Genomic DNA, 23,242 nt, shown 5'->3' on the forward strand with positions numbered 1-23,242 from the left:
CCATCACTCAAAACATCTTTATTAACAAAAACATCAAATAAGTATAAAATTATTTTCAACTTTAGAGTAACTTAATGGATGCACGAAGTTCCATAGACATGTGCAGATATCCGAAGCTTTCTGGGAAGAAACTCTGATTCAGCAATTTAATAACCTACAATGTTGTTATTTACATTTAATCTATCTTACATTTGTTTCTTTATAATGGAGTAGTAGTGTTTCCTAGCCTTTTTTACTACTGAACAATGAAAACATTTGGATACTTAGTATGATACTGTCAAACTATTAGCACAAATAGTGGCTGTAATCTTTATATATAAAAGTGAAGTTGTGTGTCTGTCTCCTATGATTTAGATTCCTAACTACACCCACATTTTGCGGTGCAGTGTAACCAAAACCGGGTATCTTATAGTCGTGATTCATATCAGGCCCTTCTGGGTATTAGCATGAGTCTACGATTTAAAAAAAAATTTACCATAATTTTTTTCCCCATTTTTAATGCATTTTTTTCCTATTATATAAGGGAAGTAACTCTCTAAAAATGTATTTTTAAATCTCAGAATGTAAAAAGCTACAGTAACACCCCACTTTGAGATGGCTATTATACTTTACATTTCTAAAAATGCTTATATAGTTATTCCCCTTACAAACCCGAGCAATGCTGGGCGATACTGCTAGTTAAATCTAAAATCACTATCTGCTTCATGGATTATAACATCTCTTCTAGGAGGGCATTATAGATCCTTTTGGAAACCATGACAGCCTAACTAATTGAGACTACAAATACAGATGCTGGTAACAATTAGTTAGCTGAATAATTAGTTGGGAAGTTCTTGTAAGCCCTGATTGTGTAAACTTTGGCTTTGATAGAACTAATAAATCCTCTTTGATACTATGGTGGTATCATAGAATCAGAGGCAGCTTCGAACTGCTCCTAATTCTATGATTCAAAGAGTCTATTTCAAACTGGTCTAAATTAAGACTGTCATAAAAATTTTATGTTACATTTCAAACATCAGTTTAATAATTTTAATAATTTACTCTTTTTTTTTACTCTTTTTACTTGTTTCAGTCACTTGACTGCGGCCATGCTGGAGCACTGCCTTTAATCGAGCAACTCAACCCTGGGACTTATTCTTTTTGTAAGCCCAGTACTTATTCTATTGGTCTCTTTTGCCGAACCGCTAAGTAACGGGGACATAAACACACCAGCATCAGTTGTGAAGCAATGCTAGGGGGACAAACACAGACACACAAACACACACACACACATATATATATATATATACATATATACGACAGGCTTCTTTCAGTTTCCGTCTACCAAATCCACTCACAAGGCTTTGGTCGGCCCGAGGCTATAGTAGAAGACACTTGCCCAAGGTGCCACGCAGTGGGACTGAACCCGGAACCATGTGGTTGGTAAACAAGCTACTTACCACACAGCCACTCCTGTGCCTCTTCATTTTTTTTTTTTTACAACATTGATTGAAACAATGATGGTGTATTTCAGCAGAAATACTATAAAAGAAGAATTAAATACTAAATAAAAGACATAAAACTAAAACATACTTGACTGTTTGTTACAATAGAAACTGTTTGTTTCTTATATTTATATCTTTGACTATTATATTTATAGTCTAAGAATATGCTATATCCTTGTTGATATCTGATTTAAATGTGATATTTATTTTGCCAGTATGTGTCAGTTAGTAGCTTAACTAAATAAACTGAACCAAACAGGAAAAGATTTCAAACAGTAAACTGCTATGATTCAGTGGTTGGCCATTGTAACTAAATGCTTACAATCATGGCCAACACTTGGGTATTCAACACTCAAAGCCAGTCTTAATCAGTATATACTCACCACCCATCCATCCCCAAGTTGTAACTTTCTGGTGAACTCAGCCAAAAGCAAGTGTATAATATTTCAGTAGGTAATAATTCAATATTCTTTTACTACTAAAACAGTCCTGAAACAACTCCCTCAATTCTTCCTTGATACTAAGGTTAATGTTAAAAAGATATTTGGGGTAGATTTTTATTTTTATTTTCTCTTCCAATGTTCTTCAAAAATTGGCTTTTTTTTTTTTTTGTTAGTTTGATTAAGAATTTTTGTCGATGCTGTTCATAATTTGTGCAAGGCCCTCAGATTTCAACATCCTAGGTAATTGTTTGGTTTGCCTAGAGTGTAGCACTGACCATGATTTTTAAATACTGAGACAAAGTTAACACATTTATCATTCAGCAAGTACATATCTGCTTGATAGTATTTACTGGTAGTTTATACTATAAAAATGAGTAGATCATTTTACATGTATTAGGTCCATAAGTCAAGTCGTTAACTCGACAATGCATACATTTTTGGATGCATAAAAGTACCCGAGTATCTTGAAAAGCAAGCATTTCTAATTTCAACCAATTTCCTGCAACAAGGTATTCTTTCTATTTCCGGACATATTTAATCTGTAATTACTATTCATTAACGATACTCATCTACTAATGATGTAAAAACATTTGCTTACTTTAATGTTAGGAGCCAATTCATTGTTTGTGCCATTTGTTCTTTGATTAATTCCTGGCTAATTTGATAATTATTTTCATGTATAGAATTGTCTTAAGTAATGATAGTCAATCATTATTGTGATCAGAACAGCAAAAATAGTACAGACCTCATTTTGCAGTGAGACATCACCAGACTTTTATGGATCTATAAACAAATTTATTTTTAAAGCTTACTAGATTACAATTTTTAAGTTCATAACCAAAGTTGTGGTTTAACAGCTTGCTTTGCAATAATGTTTTTTCTGGTTTAGTACCACTGCATGGCACTCTGAGAAAGTGTTTTCTAAAATTGCTCTGAGCCGACCAATGTCAGTGAATGAATGTGGTAGAAACTGTGTGGAAGCCTGCTAATATATGTGTGTGTGTGTGTGTGTGTGTCCTAAAACCAAAGTACCATGTAAAAGCATTGGTGTGGGTGCTAGTGCCACATAAAATGTGGTTGGCATTAGGAAGAACATCCAGCTATAGAAACCAAGCCAAAACTGACAATGGAACCTGATGCATCCCCTGACCTTATCAGTTCCTGTGAAGCCATCCATTCCATGCCAGCATCATCTCCTTTGAAATAGTCACCTTGTACAGCTGCACACCAGACCCAGCATCCCTGCCACTTTTGGAATTCTGCCGGGAAGTTGTTTTCTGTAAGCGAGTGGAGGACCTTCTGCAGTTCACTTTTGATCTCAATTATGGTGTTAAAACAGTGACCTTTACGCTGCATTATCATTATGGAAAAGATGGAATTCCACAGGCATTAAATCTGACAAATAGGGTGAGTTTGGAAGTGATACCATGTTTTTGGTGAGAAACTTATGAGCCAATTCTTCCCATTCCACAGACCCAGTCACTTACACCAAATGTTCTCCCTCAAATATTTCAAAACGTCACTCTTGATTGATGGTCTGGCCCTGGTTTACAAATTCTCAATGCACAATACCACCTTTACTCTTTACTTGTTTCAGTCACTTGACTGCGGCCATGCTAGAGCACCGCCTTTAGTCGAGCAAATCGACCCCGGGACTTATTCTTTGTAAGCCCAGTACTTATTCTATCGGTCTCTTTTGCTGAACCGCTAAGTGACAGGGACGTAAATACACCAGCATCGGTTGTCAACACATACACACACACTTATATATATATTCATATATATGACAGGCTTCTTTCAGTTTCCGTCTACCAGATCCACTCACAAGGCATTGGTCGGCCCGGGGCTATAGCAGAAGACACTTGCCCAAGATGCCACGCAGTGGGACTGAACCCGGAACCATGTGGTTGGTTAGCAAGCTACTTACCACACAGCCACTCCTGCGCCTACCAGGGCTTTTCTTCTACTTTTGAAGTGCCTATGCCACTCGAAATATTGTGTATGACCTATTGCTTCATCGTCATTGCCAAAGCTTGCTCATTGTCTCTGTAGCAGACTTTCCAAGTTTATCGCGAAATTTCATGTTAGCTCTTTCTTTCCATTCATGACAAAATCACAGACTACAGCATACATATGATCATTAAAGCACAAATTTCACAACCTGCAAAGTAAACACAGCAATATCTTTTAGCACACATCTTGAAGATCACTGCTAGCTCTCACTGCATACACAACTGTGTGCTGCCATCTGTTGGTGCACTATAGAACTAGTCTGGGAACTTTTTAATTCCACCTTGTATTTTCTTGAAATAATAATGCAGCTTAAAACAAGTACCTCCAGATCTTTCTGATACAATGCAAGCAATAAAGAGATGTAGTAGTTATGTATACAATAGGTGCAGGAGTGGCTGTGTGGTAAGTAGCTTGCTTACCAACCACATGGTTCCGGGTTCAGTCCCACTGCGTGGCACCTTGGGCAAGTGTCTTCTGCTATAGCCCCGGGCCGACCAAAGCATTGTGAGTGGATTTGGTAGATGGAAACTGAAAGAAGCCTGTCGTATATATGTACATATATATATATATATATATATATATATATATGCATGTGTGTGTTTATGTGTCTATGTTTGTCCCCCTAGCATTGCTTGACAACCAATGCTGGTGTGTTTACGTCCCAGTAACTTAGCGGTTTGGCAAAAGAAACCAATAGAATAAGTACTAAGCTTACAAAGAATAAGTCCTGGGGTCGATTTGCTCGACCAAAAGTGGTGCTCCAGCGTGGCCGCAGTCAAATGACTGAAACAACTAAAAGAGTATATATAGTTTATTATTTCATGGCAGTTGGGTAGAAAAGCTTATTTTGAAACTATGTGGTCTTTGGTTCAAATCCACTGTGTTCTACTTTGGGGAAGTGCTATCTACTGTTGCTGGCCAATACCTTGTAAATAAATTTGGTTGATGTAAGCTGCACAGAAGACCATAAAACACACACTCATATTTATTGTCATTATCGTTTAAATGTCTGCTTTTCCATGCTTGCATGAGTCACATATGATTCATTGCAGCTGATTTGCTTATAGCAAGTATACTTTTATGAAAGATTAGAAAAAATACCACTTCTGTAATGATAGTGTTTTTTGATGTTTTCAAGACAAGGAGACAAAATACTTCCATACTTCCATACTCCCACACACAACAAACACACACATACACACATGGTAGGACTCTTCTCTAAATTCACTCACAGACTTTTGTTGGCCTGGAACTATGGGAGAAAGCACTTGCCAAACCTAAAACCATATAAGTGTGAAGCAAGTTTCTTTACCATAGAACTATGCCAGCTCATTTTTGTATATGCATATGTGTGTGTGTGTGTGTGTGTGTGTGTGTGTGTGTGACACCTTGGGCAAGAATCTTCTACCTCGGGCCAATCAAATTTTTGTGAGTGGATTTGGAAGATGGAAACTGAAAGAAACCTGTTGCATATGTGTGTGTGTGTGTGTGTGTGTGTTTGTCTGCATAAGAGAATAATACAGAGATGATGGTCATGATGTAAAAATGGGGGATAATACAGAGATGATGATGATGCTTTTAAAAGATAAAATTGTGTTAAGCAGTCATGGGTCGACAAGTATGTTACTTAAATAGTTCGTATTAACAAAAGTCAATTTAGCTATAGAAAATAGGAAAAAGCAGAGAAAAGTGATACCATGTATAAGAGTTAATGGTTCTTGATCAAGTGTGGGAACCCTTTTTAGCATCAGAAGCAACTTCCATGCACAAAAGTAACAACTTGTGGAAGAGGGATACATGTGTTCTGAACAAATAAGTAGGTCTTGAAACATTAAAATTTACAGATTATTGTTTTTGATCTAAGGGCTTAAATTGGCTTTTATCACAGACTTTGTTTGGGAATGGTTTCAAATGTGTCCACAGACCAAATTTCTATTTCTTTACTACCCACAAGGGGCTAAACACTGAGGAGACAAACAAGGACAGACAAATGGATTAAGTCGATTACATCAGCCCCAGTGTGTAACTGGTACTTATTTAATCGACCCCGAAAGGATGAAAAGCAAAGTCGACCTTGGTGGAATTTGAATTCAGAACGTAGTGGCAGACAAAATACCGCTAAGCAATTTCACCCGGTGTGCTAACGTTTCTGCCAGCTTGCCACAGACCAAATTTCATCTATGGAAAAGGGATTCCCTAACTTTCTTGTAAGTTCTTGGTATATGAATCTTTGCCGTTTATGAGCTTGAGATTATTTTGGATGTGGTAAAAGATGCTTGTATATATATATATAAAGTTGCAGTGCTATTCTAAACTGGGTGTAGAACTGAAATGTAAATATAGTTTAGGCTTTGTAAGAGCTGGAATATTTTATAGTACTGGAGAAGCCTAATCTTTGAGATGAGGTTTTATTTGGTGTGTGTGTGTGTGTGTGTGTGTGTGTGTGTGTGTGTGTGTTTTTGTGTGTGTGCATGTATGCATGTGTGTGAGTTTGCCATGAAACTGTGATGCCTAGCATTTGTAAAGATTTCAGGATTTACTTATATGCTTTAAAGGGAGTGAGATATAAAATTGTTCCCTCTTTTTGTTGGTTTTTAAAAATTTTTTTGCTGCTCTTCTGCTTTGAGTTTAATCCCCACTGGGGCCAACAAAATGAATTGATGTAATCAACTAAGCTCTTCCACTATTTAAACCATGTACCGATGTAAGAAATCCTTATTTAAGAAGGTAGCAAAATGTTGGATTACAAACCTTGTAGTTTTTAGCTTCATCTCTTCATGCTCTACAGTTCTATATTTAAGAGATGAGGAATTATGTGCATTATTTACATTATTTACATTCTACAGATATCTGTCCTCATCTTATTTGTGGATAACACAGCATTTCAGCTGATATACTCTCCAGCCTTGTGTGGGCTACTAACCCCAAGATTCTGAGTTTGATTCAACGCAGGGACCTGAACAATAATAATAATAATAATAACAACATCGAAAAATACCTTAGGAATGAGAACCCAGGTTTGAAATTTCCCCAAGACACCTGATGAAGGCTTGAGGGTATATCAGCCGAAACGTTGTGTTAACAACAAACAAGATGAGGACAAATATCCGTTGAATGTAAATAATGTAAATCTTCATGCTCTAATTTTATATTTAAAATCCTGTCATAGCTGACTACCTTCTATCTATTGAGAAGTGATTACGTACCAGTCATGTACTGGTGGAGTGAGGTCAATCTAATTAATTTTAAATTTGTGATCTTGTATCAATGATATAAATCATTACTATAACTAATTCATTAACAGAATCCTTATTGATATCAATGCTACATGCATTAAAAAAGAAAAAAATTACAAAGAAATGAATAATATTTTATACTTTTATAAGTCATATGATCTACTTCCATCTACCAACCTTGTGATTGCTCCAGAAAGATCCTAATAATGATTGGTATAAGCAAATGTTGTTTTCATTACTATACACTTGTTCTCCTTGTCTTTTGTATGCAGTCCCAGTGGTTTGGCGAGCTCGGGCAACGGTGGGAATACCCGGACTATCCGACGTCTCTCCTTCCGCCACCACAGTCGTTGTGTTGGCTATTCGTTCCCGCCTCTCATCTGTGACGTGACCTTTACTCCTGCTGTCGCACCCTGCTTTTGTACCTGGCCTTCATCCTTGCTAAAACCTCAGTTTACCCTCCAACTATTGCACATTTAGTGTAGATTTTAGCAAATACCAAAACTCCTCACCCTCACTCTACCCTCCATTTTAGCTGCTACTTCTGTCCTAACTACAGGAAATAAACTAGTTAAGATAAACAAAATTACCTGGAGAAGTTTGTCAAGAAAATATTTTCAGCCTTACTAAATATCTAGGATTTATATTTATATAAATATATATTAGTTACGGAAAATGAAGTACTTCAATATCACTCATTACTATATCATAAAACATTTTATTGATTTGTCATTTATAAATGATTGTTTATTTCTATGGCACCATTAAACTGTTATTTATACAACTATCATATCATATTTTTAAATTTTACTTGATATGATATAATAATGTGTGATGTTGTTCAGCATTCAATATTTATTGTGGTAGTACTGCTCTATTGCTGATATTACTCATACAATATCTTCAGTATTCTTAATGATGTGGCAATAAATACAAAAAACACAAATTTTGAATTCTAATCAAAGCTAAATGCTTGTTGAAAAGAGCCAACTTGGTAAGAGTTGTGAAGAAATAGCAAACATTTTAATCAAATTTATCAAAATGACATCATTTCATGAACCTTTCAAGTAAATTCTAGTAAAGTTCTCAGTTTCAAATCAGGAAACAAAGATGAAGAAGATCTTCATAAAAGATTTCATTTTTTTACAACTGAAGCTTTCCGACTTGGTTAACACACATTATTTTAATGAGGACAATTTAAAGTTTTATAATTTAAGAAGGAATGAAATGAAAATGCTAAAATGAACTGCTAAATATCTTTGATGGAAAAACAAAAAAAAAGTATATCAATTAATTTAGGTAGAATTAAAATAATAAATTAACCTTAAAATATTTTTAAGTTTATGCCCTCCTGACCATTTTTTTCTAACCATGTTTTACCACAGCTCTGGAGCCAGCTCAGATCGCCGGAGCGACCTCCCTTCAGCCACATCCTTGGCAGCATCTCGAAACGCCTCGCTCCGTCACCAACAACAGCAACACCCCACATCAATAGGAATTCGGAAAAGGGACCCCACATCATCGGCCAACACAGCGGCATCCGATCACCATCACCATTTTCCACATCACCACTCACATCATCATCATCACCACCAACATCCTCCACCATTATTGTCTTCAACTAGTACGACTGCGGGAGATCCAACCACAGCCACATCAGGATCATTCCGTGCTAAACAAGGTCGATCCGAAGTGAAAATAGCTGATCCTGTAGTGACGAGTGGTGTTAGTGGTTCTTTACAGCTAGCAGCGTCTCCAGCAGTCGTGCAACCTCCAGGTAGTCTTATTCCTGCAGGCAACAATAACCTTCCTATTCAAGGAGGTGGCAGAGGAGTTGGCAGTGGTGGTGTTGGCAGTGGTAGTGTGGTAGGTGTGGGAGTAGGAGACATGTCGTCGGCCCTGCAACGACCCTTCTATGCAACATCCTCAATAGGAAGCCCTCCTGATCCGGCTTCAATTTTGAGGAGTAGGGAAGTTTCTAAACGTGTTATCCTAAATGTGGGTGGGGTAAAACATGAGGTATTGTGGCGCACTCTTGACCGCATGCCTCATACTCGGCTTGGTAAGCTGAGGGACTGTAATACACATGATGCAATTGTTGACCTTTGTGACGATTATAGCTTGGCCGAAAATGAATACTTTTTTGATCGACATCCTCGATCGTTTGCCTCCATCCTCAACTTTTACCGCACTGGAAAACTTCACTTGGTGGAGGAAATGTGTGTGCTGGCATTCAGTGAGGACTTGGAGTACTGGGGTGTAGACGAACTTTATTTAGAGTCATGTTGTCAGCATAAATATCATCAGAAAAAAGAACATGTGTTTGAGGAGATACGCAAAGAGGCTGAGAGTCTCCGAAAGGGAGAGGATGAAGATTTTGGTACCGGCTCGTTTGCCAAATGGCGACAACGAGTTTGGGACCTCCTTGAGAAGCCGACAACGTCCATGGCTGCGAGGGTAAGTCAAAAGGATTCTTTTTATTACATTATTTCAATATTTCTCTTGAATGCATTTGATTATGTTAATACGTTTTGAAAAAGAACTTGGAAAATTAAAATGTTATTTTTGTAATCTAAAAAGCAATTTGCATTTTTCTATTGCAGATTTTCATTATTCTTCAAAATTTAATGTATAAAAACTGAATGATTAATATTTTTATGTATTCAAATAAATATATAATTGTACTTACCTGTATATACACGTATGGTTATATGTATTCTATGTGTAATGTCTTTCACAAAATTATGAGTAAATACATATTACATACTTACATATATATATATATTCTGCACACACACTATATGTATATATATATATATATATATATAATATATATATATATATATATATACATATATATATAAACATGTAAATTATAAATATCTTCACATATTTGAAATATATATATTGTATGTGTGCATATATGTATATGTAAATATATGTATGTATGTATATATACTTATCATAAGTTACGCATCACAGAAGAAGAAACCTTTCATATATAATAAATATACATATATACACAATCATAAAAGGTACGAGGACTTAGTATTTTAAGACTGCTGCCAGTTTTAAACCATTAATATAAAGTTTTCCCCATATCTTTCAAATTGATGGAGTACAAGTTCATCAAATCAAATCAAAACAAAATTTACTTATCCTCAGAATCTCTTTGTAGTTGAGACTTTGAGATATGGTATCTTACTTGGTCAAATGGTTTGTAATAAACCTTGAAATAATGGTTCAAAACTGATGACAGACTTCTACCTGAGTCTTCAAAATGTATTTAAACATATACAACAATATATATATATATATATATATATACATATATATATATAGATAGATAGATAGATATATATATATATACACGCACACATGTATACATCCATGCAAATGCACAAATACATACATAATGCATACATACATACATACATACATACATACATACATGCACACACACACACACATATGTGTGTGTGTGTTTACTTAAGCACATATAGACACTATGAATTCATATACTCTTTAAAAGATCTGTCATGAAATTAATGAGATAATGTTTAAGATCTAATTGGATATTGACTTTTTGTTAATTATAGTTTCTTTAAAATAGTTCTCTTCAGATATATCTTATAACCGCCATTGTTCTTCGGCTCCAAGAAAATTCTTCAAAATTTTCTTCTGTCCATTCTCTGTAAATAGGTCACAGCTATTTTTATTAAAAAAAAAAATTTAAGACTTGTAGCTTTTCTTTTTTTTTCTTTCTTTTTTCTTTTTCTTTTATTTGTTTCAGTCATTGGACTGCAGCTATGCCAAAGTACTGCCTTGAAGAATTTTAGTCATAGAAATAAACCTCAGTATTTATATCTGGTACTCATTCTATCAGTCTCTTTTACTAAACCACAAAATTACAAGAACCTTAAACAAATCAACACTGGTTATCAAGCAGTGATGGTGGGATATACATACAAACACAAACATGCACATGTGTGTGTCTAAGGTAAATTATCCAGGCAGGTACCATAATAGCTCCCGTGTATACACCTGGTTTCAGCTAACCACATCAAGTAATGATAAACATCAGTTAACTTAGTCAACTCCAAACCACTGAATGAAGATGCTCAGCTGGGTTGCAACTACACACACTGTGTGTAGCAGAAACATGTGTCAGTCATTTTAACCAACTGATTGTGGTATATGACTAACAGTAAAATTAAAAGTAAAATTTGGAGATGTACCAGTTTCGGTATTCTTTATAATTGTTTCACACACACACAGATGTGTGCGTGTGCATGTTAAACAAAATGAGATAACAAAGCCAAGGCAATATGATATTCCTAGGACATTTATAAATAGAAAGGTAGCCTTACAGCTGTTTCAGGGAAATAAATGACATCCTATCATTAGAGATGAGTTAAAAGATCTTCAATATAAGGAATTAGAAGAGTTCATTTTTTTTTAGAAGAAGTTATTCTGGAGTGGGAGAGATGTACAAGAAATTAGATATAATGCAGAAAGTATAAAAGAAAAAGAAAAAGTACATGTTGGATGTTAAAGAAGACCAGGTTTAACATCCAGCATGTATTTTTATTTTTCCTATTTTCCTTTTATACTTTCTGCATTATATCTAATTTCTTGTATATATATCTCCAGAATAACTTCTTCTAAAAATAGGAACTCTACTAATTGTTTATATTGAGGCTCTTTTAACTTGTCTCTGATGATGGAATATCATTTATTTCTCTGAAACAGCTGTAAGACTACCTTTCTATTTATAAATGTCCTAGGAATATCAAATTTCTTTGGCCTTGTTATTTTGTTTTATTTAACATATGCACACTCAAGCACGGCCTGCCTTAGACCCCTCACTCATGCTATTATTGAACCGAGAGCTACTACACATTCTTTATGATAGATCGCTAGCTACTACACATTCTTTATTTTCTCTCCTTGTTTCTTTCTGTGGAAGAACATAGGCTTGAAACATTAAAGACATTAAACTAATACATCTGTTTGTTGTCTACACCACCTGTCTTCATCTTTTGTTTTTTTTTGTGAATTCTCCCTATATATATATATATATATATATATATATATATATACTTATATGTATGTATATATACTTATATGTATGTATATATATTTATATGTATGTATATATATTTACATGTATGTATATATATTTATATGTATATATATATATATATATATATATGTGTGTGTGTGTGTGTGTGTATATATATATATATATATATATATATATATATAGTGTGTGTGTGTGTGTGTGTGTATATATATATATATATATATATATATATATATATATATATACACATATTTATGTACATACATACATTCACACATATACATATTTATACTACGGCACTCCGTCGGTTACGACGACGAGGGTTCCAGTTGATCCAATCAACAGAACAGCCTGCTTGTGAAATTAACATGCAAGTGGCTGAGCACTCCACAGACACATGTACCCTTAATGTAGTTCTTGGGGAGATTCAGCGTGATGCAGAGTGTGACAAGGCTGGACCTTTTAAATATGGGTACAACAGAAACAAGAAAGGGTGACAGAAAGTTGTGATGAAGGAGTACAGCAGGGTTCGCCACCACCCTCTGCTGGAGCCTCATGAAGCTTTAAGTGTTTTCACTCAATAATCACTCACAATGCCCAGTCTGGGAATTGAAACCATGATCCTATGACAGCAAGTCTGCTACCCCAACCACTGGGCCATTGTGCTTCACACACACACACACACACACACACACATGCATACATACACACACACACACACACACTCATATATATATTGGACTTCCTCACAGTTTCTCCCAACCAAATTCAGTGTATTAGCACTGCAGTAGAGACCATATATGGTAAATATCTTTATTGCAGGAGCATTATAATACAAAACAGGCCAAACTCCAAAATTAGCAATAGTCTTTGACTGAATTATATGAAACCAATTTTTGTAACTTTTAGGTTTTAACACAAAAGGTTTCTCAGAGCCATTGAAAATTTTATGCAAAACATTTGATTCATGATTTGGCCTTGTGTCGTGGAGACTTCCTGCTGGCCTATCAATCATGAATAATTGCTTTTTCTATCAAGAAGACTTTTAATCAACAAAACTTTGTCTTCATACTTGCTGTGCTTGAAGCATTTGGAATTTTCCCCCCCTTGGCATACAAATTGATTTGTCTTTTTATACGAACTCTTTAAATATTTATGCTTCTATGTCAAGAATTACATTGCTTTATATTCTTGCAATCAGTACTGACAAAGACACTATCAAATATTTCTTAATTAAACAAGTAATTAAATAATAGCAATGTGTATTGTGATGTCGAAGAACAATCAAGTGATAAGTATCAAGCAATTAAAGGCATAATATGGTGATAATTCATTTAAATAGATGCCTTATTAATTTCATGAAAGACCTTATCTATATGAATATAAATGCAAACACATACATGCAGGCATATTTGTGTGTGCATTTCCATATAAACGTGTGTTTGTGTGTATGTCTGTGTATATATATATATATATATACACACATACTCACATACACTTTTAGACACACACATATACACGCATACCTAGACACATAAAACGTTTGAGTATATGTTATGTGCTACATATTGCTGTTTATAACCTAAGATTGCATTGATGTCCTTCTTTTTTTTAGCACATTTTCATGGTACGTAATTTCAGTGACAAGCTACTGAAATTAATGCAGTGTTTACTTTTGTTTTATAAGTATTCCTAATTTTTCAGCTAGAAATTCATATAGTCCATTTTAATAATTTACTAATGTTAGAATAACTTTGTTGTCATGTGGTAAAAGTTATCGGTTCTATCATATGGTTCACTATCATAGTTTGGTGCTACATATTTATTTAGAAAGTACTTATTGTGTTTTTGGATTGTTTCAAGCCATATATTTGTGACAGTTTCAAGATCTACTTGAGAGCTTTAAGGTTACTTTGAGGTTTTAATTTTTTAAAGTAAATGGTTGCTGTTGATATTTATTTCAGTTCTTATTCTGAAGGGTTCTTTAGAAGTTCTTTAAAAGATATGATGTTCTTTATTACAAAGGTTTTAAAATGTGAAGTTATTACATAGTCATTTTAAATTATCTTATTAAGTTTTCACACTGTGCAATTGCATAATATTTACAATAGCATTGATTATTTTAAAGACAAGTGGTATGTTGTTTTTTTAACACCAATTAATAAAATTTAGTTAAAATTTTTTATAGTTTAAAGGATCTGTCATATCAGGTTTTGTTGAATATTAAGGTCTTCATCAAAGGGTACCTGTAACATAACTTTGAATAACTTGCATTAAAATTTACTATGGATAGTCTAGGTTTGTTACTTGTTACTTTTGGTTATATATTTACAAATTAATGCTGCCTCAGTCTCTTTTAAATAGCATTATTGACATTACAGTTGAGAATATTTGTACTAACTCTTTGAATCAATATATTTGCCATTGTTCAATGAAAAATCATAATGTTGATATGACATTCAATAGTTGTCATAGATACTTGCAAGATTTATCTAGTCATGCAATGTATTTCTCTGTCTTATTAAGTCACAGTTTAGAAAGTTTCTGATCAAAGATAGTTACCACTATTAATACCCTACATGCACATTGAAAATAGTTACTGGTTTCACTGAGCTTCTCTTATGTCTCCTGATCTTACAGATTTAAGTACCGGTTTATAATCTCAACAACTGTCACAAGCAATCTTATCTTAGGAAGGCATTCTTGCACATTTTCTATTTCCTATTTAACGAATGATCCTATATTTAACCTGTTTGTTAAATAAATGGATCATTAATTTATGGAGGAAGCATCAATTCTAGTTCATTTTCTTTGTTATGTTATTAACTCGCTCAAATAAAGTTTAAATAATGTTAAGATCAAGAGAAACATGCAATATGTTGATTACTTTAAGTTCAAAGACCTTTGAAGATGTCACTGAAAATAGTTAAGATGAACTGAAGACAAACAGATTAAAATATCTCCATGAAAGTTTTAAATGTCTCATCTTGTCTATTAGTTATAGATTTTTAATGGCAAAAGAAATCTTTTTAAAATATCTAATTTTTTTAGTTGTTATATTAGATATATGTATGTTTGTGTATGTGTGCTGTGTGTATGCTAGTGTGAAGGTGTTAGATGTGTGTATTTGTATATATCATATATGTAATATATATATATATGTAATACACACACACATGAATTAGTTTGAGGTAGAGTCAATATAGCTATTAAAAACAAATATAGACGGTTTTATTGACTTTTATTTCATCATGATACATAATAATGTAATATATATATATTAATAATCAGTCTTTATCTGTTAAAGCCAGTTGCTGGATAGTTCTTACATAGGTTTTTTTATGAGATTTTTCATCTATTTTCCAGTCAGTTTAGTTTTAATAATTCTCTTTATTTCTTTGTTATTTGTCATTTTTCTCTTTTCTTCTAAGTTTTAAGATGATGAGTAATTAGAATGTACCATTTGCCCAATCTTTATCATTTAATACTCTAAACATTTAATTTTATTGGTATGGTAAGTTTTCGTTATTTTTTCCATAAATTTATCTTTGATATTATGTGATTGATTTATTAATTATAATGAGTTTTATGAGTAATTGTTTGTTGAATTAATCTTCTCACAATTTCTTTGTTATTATATGAATCATATATATATATGTGTGTGTGTATGTGTGTATATCACAATTTGTTTCATGTTTCATATCTATTATATATAGTTATATTTGTATGTATACAAGTATCATCACAATTTCTTCATGTTAAATGAATACATGTCTATGTTTATGTGTGGTTATATATATATATATATATATATATATATATATAAAATATATATATTCTTGTACTGTTAATCTGTTCACTGTAAAATATTTATAATGTTTGTCATACTGTTGAGGTTCAGTTCTTTATTGCTATATTGTTCTATTATAGAAAAAAACATTTCTATTCAAACTTAAACTTTCCTAGAGACATTAATTATTAAACAAATACATATAAAGATGAATAGAAACCCATCATACTTAGGTGGTGTCCATTAACATTTTCTAAAACTAAACTGTAGTTGTTTCAAGTTGTAATAAACTAACACCATAGATTTATTCCATCATCATTCCTGAATAATATATTACACAAAATGAAAGAATTAATCAGAAATATTGAAATCCGTTAGTTCTTTATACAGTATTCTAATGTTTGTTAGTGAATCGGTATAAATGGTGGACTATCAAATTAAATGTCAAATTATTTAGTTTTAGTTCCCTATTTGAGATGACTAAAAGGGTCAATGAGGGGAAATGAATCTTACTATAAAATACTTCCAAAGAAAACCTAATCCACACCAGTACTGAACAACAGACATTAATCAATGATAATGATAATGACACTAGTAATGATGATGATGATAACTATGATGTTTACTTCATGTTTTATCCATCTGACACCCATGAAATATGTATAAACTAGGTTTAATAATCTGAAGTCCATGAAGTAATCATATTCTGGGAGATTTATCCAACTGACCTACATAGATACTCACCCATATAGAATTTGGATTTGTACAATTAGAATTAATCAATATTTTTCCATAAGAAAAGTAACAATTATAAAATATTTATGAATAGCAAAGCTGGAGAAACACATGGCATTCTTTAAAATTTCTATCAAAGATCACACAAAATACACCATCTCATTAATTGCTCACATCAAATATTAACAGTAATAATAGTTGTAGAGTAAGAACGGTACTCTTGAAGTCGTAGTCATAAATGAGCTATTTAGATGCATTTTGCTATTTTCAGGACAAAATAATCAGCTCCATGCAAAATTTTAGTGTGAGAAAAATTATCTGAAAATAAATAGGATTAGGTCTTAGTGTATGTGGTGAGTTGGGGGGGGGGGACATTTTAATAGTATTTATGTTATTTCTCTGGTACTAAATTTTTCCTACAGTCAAAGATCAGCATTTTTCAACTTTAATTCAACATATGAATGACTCTCTATACATAAAGCTATACATACATATGTACCTGCATACATACGTAGAGTATGTGTGTATGTATATGCACACACATGTATTTGGTTGTCCGGAAAGTTTGTGCCGATTTATAGTAGCTTACCTTTCGACTTATTTTAGAACATAGTTGAGTCCATAAAATATGATTTGACTACACCTCCATTTAGAGCACAGTTTGAGCTATCTTTTCTTGGAAGAAGGTTTATATTCCTATAACCTGTGTTAATTCTGTAACCCTTTAAAATCGAAGATAAGAAAGTTCATTTTTGGCACTTGATGCTTTGGGAACTAGATAAAAATTGCTGCAGCTCGGCTGGGATGTGTTACCCCACCCTCCATATTCACCAGATATTGCTCCTTCAGATTTCCACTTATTCAGGTCTCTGCAGAATAGTCTTAATGGTAAAAATTTCAATTCCTTGGATGATGTAAAAAGAAACCTTGATGAATTCTTTGCCATGAAACCACCTCAATTCTGGGAAGTGGGTATTTTCAAGTTAAAGGAAAGATGGAGACGCATTGTGCAACAAAATGGTTCATATTTGGTTGATTAAAAATGTAATGGCAAGTATTTTTGACCTTTTTCTTTCCTTTAAAAATCGGCACGAACTTTCCGGACAACCCAATATATAAATATATATATATGAAACTAATAGATTTTCTTTCTCAAAAGAATTAATTGAAGATGAATTATTCTGAGAATGAAACAATAAAGTCCTGAAAGAGTTCTTAATTCAATAAATCCAATTATATCCTCCTCTTCATTTTATGCTTTGAATCGTTTGCCTTTCCATTTTCAATGAAAACGTTATAACAATTATATATAAATGCCTGTGTACTGGTGTGTGCATATGTATATGCATGTGTTTGCATGTGTAGGAAAGCTGAATTATTTCCAGTTACACAAACAGATGCACTGACACACACACATATTCATGAATTTTGTTTTGTTAAGTAATAAATTTAGAATAGTTATGTGTTAAAGGCCCAGTCTGTTTGGTTCATCCTTCACACCTTTGAAGATGTCTAGGTTATCAGTTTTACTTTGAAGGTTCTAAGGCAGTGGTTTTCAACCAGGGTTCCACCAGTACAGTCCAGGGATTCTGCAAGAAGTTACAAAACTGCTAAAATCGGCAGTAATTTTTAATTCTCCTGTGCAGATATGTGTGCATAAGACTATTAAATTATTGCACAGGGGTTCCCCGAGCCAGTGGAATGTTTGAGAAGCACTGTTCTAAGGTGTCTTATTAGGTCAATTTTGGCATGAAATCCAGTTACAGCAGGGATGCATAATAACAAAATCAGAAGCCGGTGGGAATCCATGCACCCCCAACAACTTTAACTTTTCCACTCATATCTGATACTAAAGGCTTTCTCTAATATAGCCAGATTTTAAATGGTTCAGATGGCAGTGTCATATTACAATTATTTTAGGAGGTGTTAGTAGTGTTTTATGGGTGAAAACAGATGCTAAAGCATATCAAAACTGCTGACCAACTACCTCTGCAATATATTTGATTGTTATGTCACATACATGTATATATATATATATATTTTATATGTAGAAAAATACAAACTGGGACAAGAACATATATATATATATATATATATATATATATATATATATATATATATATATGAGAAGGTTGTTTGAAAGAGAATATATAAAAACTATATATAGCAAATTTATGGCAGAGTAAAAGTTTTAGTGCATAAATTGAAAAGATATGGATATTACTTATCAGAAACATTGATAATTTCTTCTAAAATGATTTTAATAAATTATAATATTTGCAGAAGGGAAAGAAAAAAAATGGATGGAATGTATTTATTGAATTATTATAAGATAGTAACTTAGAATTGTAGTAGGGTAAAAAATCGAAAAGAAAAGCATATGTTGACATGGAAATGCAAAATGAACAGATAATAACTGTTAAGCAACATGTACACATGAACTGTGGAAGAGATAATATAAATGCCAACTAACTTATAAAATTAGACTATTAGATTATATTTGTAAAAAATTTCATTTATGATTGATAAGAAATACACATGAAGGTTAATCATGTCATTCATTGGTGGAAGGTAAAGGATATTGATGACAACAGTGGAAGGTTAGGAATGAGAATTGAGAAAACTTAAACATTAACTGTTGTTCATTTTGCTCATAGAAAGGCAAGACACTACACAACAGTAAATTTACACAATTTACACACAACAGACAGATAATTTCTAATGGCACTATGAACAGATACTATCATTAGAGTAATGCCAAAGAAAATAGAAGTGTAATTTAACTGCCTATGTTCTGCTCTTATTTATTTAAAGCAGAGAAGCAATGTAGAAGAGCAACTCAAAGATTAAGTTTAATGAAGATCATTGAAAGACAAAGATAAGCAAAATACACTTTGAGTTTAACATTAAATTTTAAATTCCAGTTAATTACAAAGAAAGAGACATTGCCAAGAACCTTTATAAATTCTCCTTCACTGGTGAGATTTATGTGACTGAGGTTCACTCAGAACATCTGGAGATTAATTTTGGCAAGAAAAATTTTTGTGCACAATGGGGATTCCAAAAGATTACAATTCTGTGAAGGAATTATAAAGCAAAGCACAAGGTTTGGGAAGTTGACTTGAATAAAAGAAGTTAGTGCATTGGAGGCTTTATACGTGTCAAAAGCAACAACACTGTTTCAAGCAAAGTTCTTAAGGAGGAATTACCTTTGGAGCATAACACAAGAAAAAGTTTCCAGTTGATCTAGCTTTATGGAAATACTACTGATAGTTCTGAGAAGGGAGAAAGACCTAAGGGAATGAATGAGAGCATTATTTTCAATAGTTTCTATCACATTTGAGGTGATAGTTGGAAGGGTAAAAAAGTTTTTTCTGTTTGGGATGAGATAAACTCAAAAGCTATTTTAAAGAAATCTTTGCTTTATACAGACAAGTGATCTTTGTCTTTAACAATGTTATAACTTCAAATGGTAGCTTCTGCTATGTGTAAAAATAGAAATAAGATAGATTTGTAACTGTAAAAGAAAAAATAGTATCTTAGGAATTTTATGATAGAATTACTATCCAATTCAAAGACTTTATGTGCTGATTTTTTTTATAGAATCAGTTTAGAAATTTTATGTAAAGTCAATTGTTCAAGATAAGCCTGACTCATAAGCACTTTCAACTGTAGAAGTATTGAGAAATTCTTGATAAGGCTATGATGCAAGTTCTCTTTGTGTAGAAGAAAAAGGTGATGATAATAATTTAATATGAGAAATTTGGGAGAAATTGATACAATCAAGGTAACAGTGGAATATTTAAAAACATTTTTATATCATTTTCTATACTGACATAGGTTAAATAATTTATTTTTGTCTGTTGTTAAAGCATCTGTTTTATAGTTGGATAACCTTATTCACATTAATTGCTCCACTGTGAAATTGAGATAATGTTTAAGTTTTAATTTAAATTAATGAAAAGAAATGACACCAGGGAAAACTCATGCCAAAGATAAGACAACTCAAAACCTTAGAATCAATAGTTCATTATTTGAACAAATCAGCCATCAAACCTACTTAAGTAAAAATTTAATTTCACTAACTTATCTCATGTAACCTTACTGTCAACAGGTTAGACAGCAATAGTTACACTCCAATTGATTTACTAAGCTTATTGTTAAAAACAAAACGAAACAAAACAAAGAAAAAAAAGAATCAGCTTGCCAAATTAATTATCTTGAGCTTAAAGTCTTGGCCAAAGATTAGCAACAAAAGTGAAAAGATTACAGAAACCAGTCCTCCGCACAAAAACTTAATCAAAAACTGTTGACAAAAATTTGTTTTAGAACTTTGAACCAGTATTTAATATATGGGGAAACTGTACACTTTCCTAAAGTACTTAGCCTTAAACATTATTTTGCCCCTTATAATTAATAATATAACCATACTCCTCAAGGCGGCAAGCTAGCAGAACCATTAGCACACTGGGCAAAATGCTTAACTGCATTTCGTCCATCTTTACATTCTGAGTTCAAATTCCACTGAGGTCAACTTTGCCTTTCAATCTTTTGGGGATGATAAAATAAGAACTAGTTGAATACTGGGATCTATGTAATCAACATAAAAAATCCTCCCCCAGAATTGATGGACTTGTACCAAAATTTGAAGGCACTATAAATATATTCCATGATAGCAAGGTCAGAGGTTCTCAAAAAATATTTGCTGAAAGTCAAACTTAGCTTACATTTAGTTTAGTAAATTATGTAATATAATAAACAAAATTTATTTCTTCCAAATGAATATTATGAATAGTAATTATATCAAATGGATTAAATGCTTGCTTTAGTAGAAGCAATGAAGCTCTAACAAAGCTATTAATGGATTGCACCTTATTTCCCTTTTCCCTATTAACATTTTTACATCCATTTTTTTGATAGTGAAATACTTTTCAAATGGTCCTGCAAATTAAGGCACTTACACTAATTAGTTGCAGAAGCAAATTACTGTAGCTAACTATTCTGTTAATGTCATCTGAATATTGAGATGAGAAGAGAAACAGTTGTTTGGCTTAGTAGGCTGTGGTTAGAATTATATACCTAATGAAAGGTCAAAAAACAAAAATACAGCGTATATATATTGGGGTTTTAATTTAATATTTATGAGCTTATATCCCTGAGTATTATCAATTCAGGCAATGTAATGTACTTGTTTTTGAGTGCTTTAAAAAGATCTGGTAGTGAATATGTTAACTTTCAGTCAATGTAGAAATCATTTATTACACCTCCTTTGAAACAGAAGGCAGAAAGATAAGCTTATGTCTGTGTGTGCTTATGGTTCTTTACATATGTTTCTATAAAATACTGATACAGCCTGTAAAACAATACTTTGACTAAGAGGTAGATGAGATCCTAACTACTCCCATATATTCATTGACATCACTTCTTAATATACACACACACACACACACACACACACGAGCATATATATATATAAGTAACTGATGCAGAAGAATGAAAGGCAAGCTAAGATCAGAATTCCAAGCATCACTGAAAAGATAAAAACGAGCAAGCACCTGTCTCATCAACACAATTTTTCTTAACACTCAAGAATTCTCCTTGTATACCCTTCTAAATTCTTCCAGCAAAGATGATTTTCTAACATACAATATAACTTTTATATACCTTTCTGGACTAAAACTGTCTTGTAAAAACTATTCATCTGTCAAGTGTTAGTAAAAGTTGTATAGCTTTACTATGACAGACAGAATGTAAATAACAGTATAGTGTGATAAAAAAAAAAACTTTGCGTATTACATTTTATATAACCAAAACTAAACTCAACCTTGGCATATTTTACTATGTTAGATGAGATTTCCCATCTCAAGGTTTTAATTGACTACTAGCCTGCCATAGGTAAAATCATGCAGAGATGTAAATGTTACTTAACAAAAATAATATTTTGTTTTCAACATAAAAGCTATACTTCCAATCTTCTATCTTGAAAATAAAGTAAAAAAAAAAACACATTGTACATCAATAAAAGATGAAATAAAACAAAATGTGTAAGCATTTGCATGATTTTGTAACTGTTTCTTACATGTAATTAATCTGTAATCACCCACACTTGTGTTAGGTTTGATATTTTGAGGATCTGTTACATATATCTAAATCCTTGACATTCATATTTTTATAACATTATCTGTGTTAATTCACGTGTCACTAATGTTCTTACATAAAACAATTAAACCCTTTGCAATTTGATGATGGCTTTTGAAAATTCTGTAAACACCTACTTAGGAGCAGCAGTATATATTTTTTCCTAAATTGTTAAGATGTATGTTGTATTGTTGCTAAAAACTCTCTAGTAATTAACTCAACTCCACAACACATACATACTGGGTGATTCTAAAACCCTTTCTCTGTTTCTGTGGTTGTCACATCCTTCACAGTCAGTTAAGTAATATTGAGAGGAC

General features: G+C 32.7%; 1 protein-coding gene across 4 annotated transcripts in view; it reads left to right on the plus strand.

Moving 5' to 3' along the window:
* The window catches only part of LOC115214995, a 482,072-nt gene that overhangs the window by 110,457 nt on the left and 348,373 nt on the right, over positions 1-23,242 (plus strand). For 3 of the 4 annotated variants that reach the window (XR_003881947.2, XM_036505418.1, XM_029784106.2), the window contains exon 2: positions 8,562-9,633. Coding sequence is in view for 3 of the 4 variants with exons in the window: in XM_036505418.1 (XP_036361311.1) it covers positions 8,562-9,633 (1,072 nt within the window). In the remaining variant the exon portion in view is untranslated. Of the gene's footprint in view, positions 1-7,448; positions 9,634-23,242 lie in introns of all 4 variants that reach the window. The other variant, XM_036505419.1, reaches the window with a different exon arrangement.

Source organism: Octopus sinensis, linkage group LG8 (assembly GCF_006345805.1).
Source record: "Octopus sinensis linkage group LG8, ASM634580v1, whole genome shotgun sequence".
In the NCBI taxonomy this organism is placed as follows: domain Eukaryota; kingdom Metazoa; phylum Mollusca; class Cephalopoda; order Octopoda; family Octopodidae; genus Octopus; species Octopus sinensis.